A 3,439-nucleotide genomic window follows, 5' to 3' on the forward strand; every position below is an offset into this window, starting at 1 on the left:
TTCAAAATAACCACAAAATAACATTTGACAAGTTAAATAAGAGTGTGACAAGTGACAAAAAAACATTTATTTATTAAAAATGATACTCTTTAAGATCTTAATAGCAAAGTATAGAAAGAAACCACATGCCCATTTACGATTGTGTTTACAATTTTACGGGTCTTTGGAACTTTCATAGTTCAAATTCGATGATATTTAGGATGATTAAACAAAAAAAAAGATTTTGTTGACGAAATTGCCGCTTCTTTTTTTTCTTTTAGCGGGTGAATATAAAATATATACTAATTAATAAGAAATGAACGGTATGGTCAATTTTTTTGAGAAAATTATAAATATAACCTAATCCTTTAATTAATTTGTAGAAAATATAAAAAAAAACTCAAATTATAAAAATAGTCATCAAAATTGTAGATGTCCATCTGCGATTTTACTTGTCCATTTGCGAACGTGCAAATTGCTAAAGCACATCCGTGCTTTAGCGATTTGTACGTTCGCAGATAGACTCAGCCCATCTGTGATTTTGCGTCTATATGTGATTTCACCTTTTTCAAGGGTATAAAAACGTAATTTTTTTCTTTCATTTTTCAATTTTTTTTAAGAACTCTTTCTCTGGTGACCTATGAACGATTTCATTTTTAAAACTTTTTGTTGGAAAATTCATTTTATTAGAGATGTTTTAAACAAATTTTCTACAAAAATAACAACAAAATAGATAAGTATTTTTGCCAAACTTTATATATAACTAGAAAAAGACGTTCGGCTCCGCCGCTTTTGGGCTATATCATAGAAGTTAAAAATCGGTAAAATTTAAAAGATGTGTTGAAAGTGTAAATCGTCACAAATAGGGAAGAAAGTCGACAACACCTAAAATTAGATGTCAAAAGTGTATGACAAAATTTCACGATTGGTCCCTGTGGTTTACACAATATCGCACTTTGAGGACTTTCTAGCAAAAAGTCACGCGAATGGTCCTTAAGGTTTCATTTAATTGCACGATTGGTCCTTGACTTTAACCCCGTCATTTTTGAGCCGTTAGTGAAGGGGTAAATTTGTCTTTTCATCTTGCAGTCACTCTAATAATCGATCATTATGCACATATACGCATGAACTCTGTAATTAAGTACAAAGATCATCTTCCTCCTTCCTCAGCTACCCATTACCCTTTCGCATTCATCTTCGTCTTCTCCAACAGAACACAAGGCAGAGGATCATCTGTCGATTGAAAACGATAATGGTGTTAACGTTATGGTCACTTCGTTCCAAACACACTAAAGCATCAAATTATGATTTGGAAAGGATATACCGTAAGTGACTTACTAAAGTGATCTTTGATTTTCTCGATTTGATATTATGCCCAAATTGTTGAAATTTTTTTTGTTATTCTTTATTTCAGAGGGAACAAGCAACTATTTCACTCTGAAAATCCATCATGGTGGGATATTCACGAAAAGCCCTGGGAGAAGGTACGTAGATGGAACAATAGACTATGTTGACTTCGTAGATATTGACGTATTCTCTGTGCATGAGTTGGATACAATGGTTCGAGAAATAGGGTACGTAGAAGGGCAAACTTTGTATTATCATTTTCTTATTCCAGAAGTCGAGTTGGACTTTGGTCTGTTACCTCTAGGAAATGATGGGGATGTGCATGTATTGTCAAATTATGTGGAAAAAAATAACCTTTTAAGTATCTACATAGAGCATGGGCACACAAGGGTTAACAGTTATTTTTTGTCCCCCACCAAGGTTATTATTGAGGAGTTGGTTACTGATGTATCCCCTGAACTAGATAGGAACCAAAAGAAGGGAAAAGTTGTTGGGTCTTCTAGGAAAAAATTAGACTACTCCCAGTCCATTGTGCCATATGGAACATTTGATGGACCTTCACAAGTGATACAGGATAGTGAGCCAGTTATGGATGATGAGCCAGTTATGACTGATGAGCCAGTTTTGAATGATGAACCAGTTATGACTGATGAGCCAGTTTTGAATGATGAACCAATTATGAATGATGAACCAGATTTGAATGATGAACCAGTTATGAATGATGTACCTGTTATGAATGATGAACCAGATTTGAATGATGAACCAGTTATGAATGATGTACCTGTTATGAATGATGTGAATTTGAAAGAGAGGAGTTGCACTTGCAGGAAATGGGACATTACAGGTATTCCATGCCAGCATGCTATTGCTGCAATGTATGATAAGATGCGGAATGGGTCAGAATGTGGAGATCCTGAGGCTTGGGTGAGCAAATGTTACTGGCTCAGTACATGGAATGCTATGTACCAACACACAATTGACCCAATAAATGGAAGGAGCATGTGGCCTAGATCTGATTGTCCAACAACCCTTCTCCCACCCAAACATCACAAACAGGTTTGTTGTCATACATGTTTTGTTTAATTTAACTTGAAACTATTTAATAAACTTGTTAATATGTAACCATATGAATTTGTTTATAGGTTGGTAGGCCAAAGAAAAAAAGGAAGAGGGCAGTTGATGAGCCAACTCAAAGTACCAAGTTAAGTAGGAAACACTTGACAGTCACTTGTAGCAAATGCCACAACAAAGGTCACAATGCTAGGACTTGCAAGGGGCAGGGAGGTCCTAGTGAAGCTGGATAGGGGGGTGGACAAAAGAAGGGAAAACATGTTGTAGCTTAGTTTGTATTTCTAAGTAATCTTTTGCTATTATGTCTAATTAAAGTTAGAACATGTTTACTAAGTTTGGTTATGGTATGTCAGTCAAAACAACTACTTTTGATAGGTCTTTTGGGTATTCTATGTTTGATGGTTAATGGTAATGCTACTTTGGTAATTAGTTTTTTGGTAATGCTACTTTGGTAATTAGTTTTTTGGTAATGCTACTTTGGTAATTAGTATTTTGGCTATGTTACTGCACTTTAATAATCAACATTACACTTACATGCAATCAAATTGACAATTTCCTTCCTTGCTAATATAATATCCATCACATTAAAACAAAACATCAAACTTACATTACATATTATATCTGTTACATTTTCTTGTCCCAACATTACATACAATCATAGGGAAAATCCTTCAAAAGCTATGACAAAATGGGACCAAAAGACAGATTCCAAGTTATAGATTCCCCCCCCCCCCCCAAATGCTTCTTGATTTTTTACTTGAAAAGGTAACACACCATGAAAAACAACCAACTCAGACAAAGTAGCCATTTCACCATCATCAATCTTGCTTCGAGATTGTTTCTTCCACGCAACAACCCTGGAATCACAACAGTTGACCTAGGGCACATGGGAGGGTCGAACCATCCAAAAAAGCTACATGTTCCTCCTAACCTTGAGCATGACCAAAATCGACGACCTGGGTTCAAGTCAGTCCACGATGTCACCAAAATCGCCGGCCTTCCACAGTGGCATATCACCATCTTCTTCAATTTTGGAATAGAA

The 3,439-nt window shown here is 35.5% G+C and overlaps 1 protein-coding gene across 1 annotated transcript; it reads left to right on the plus strand.

Moving 5' to 3' along the window:
• The first annotated feature begins 1,035 nt into the window (after positions 1-1,035).
• On the plus strand, positions 1,036-2,207 carry LOC145015978 (uncharacterized). Its single transcript, XM_078974433.1, has 3 exons — positions 1,036-1,304; positions 1,394-2,103; positions 2,154-2,207. Exons 1-3 carry the CDS (start codon positions 1,232-1,234, stop codon positions 2,205-2,207), a joined length of 837 nt encoding a protein of 278 aa, XP_078830559.1. The 5' UTR covers positions 1,036-1,231.
• The last annotated feature ends 1,232 nt before the right edge of the window (positions 2,208-3,439 follow it).

The sequence above is a fragment of the Lactuca saligna genome, chromosome 9 (genome assembly GCF_052625555.1).
Source record: "Lactuca saligna cultivar CGN05327 chromosome 9, ASM5262555v1, whole genome shotgun sequence".
Lineage (NCBI taxonomy): Eukaryota > Viridiplantae > Streptophyta > Magnoliopsida > Asterales > Asteraceae > Lactuca > Lactuca saligna.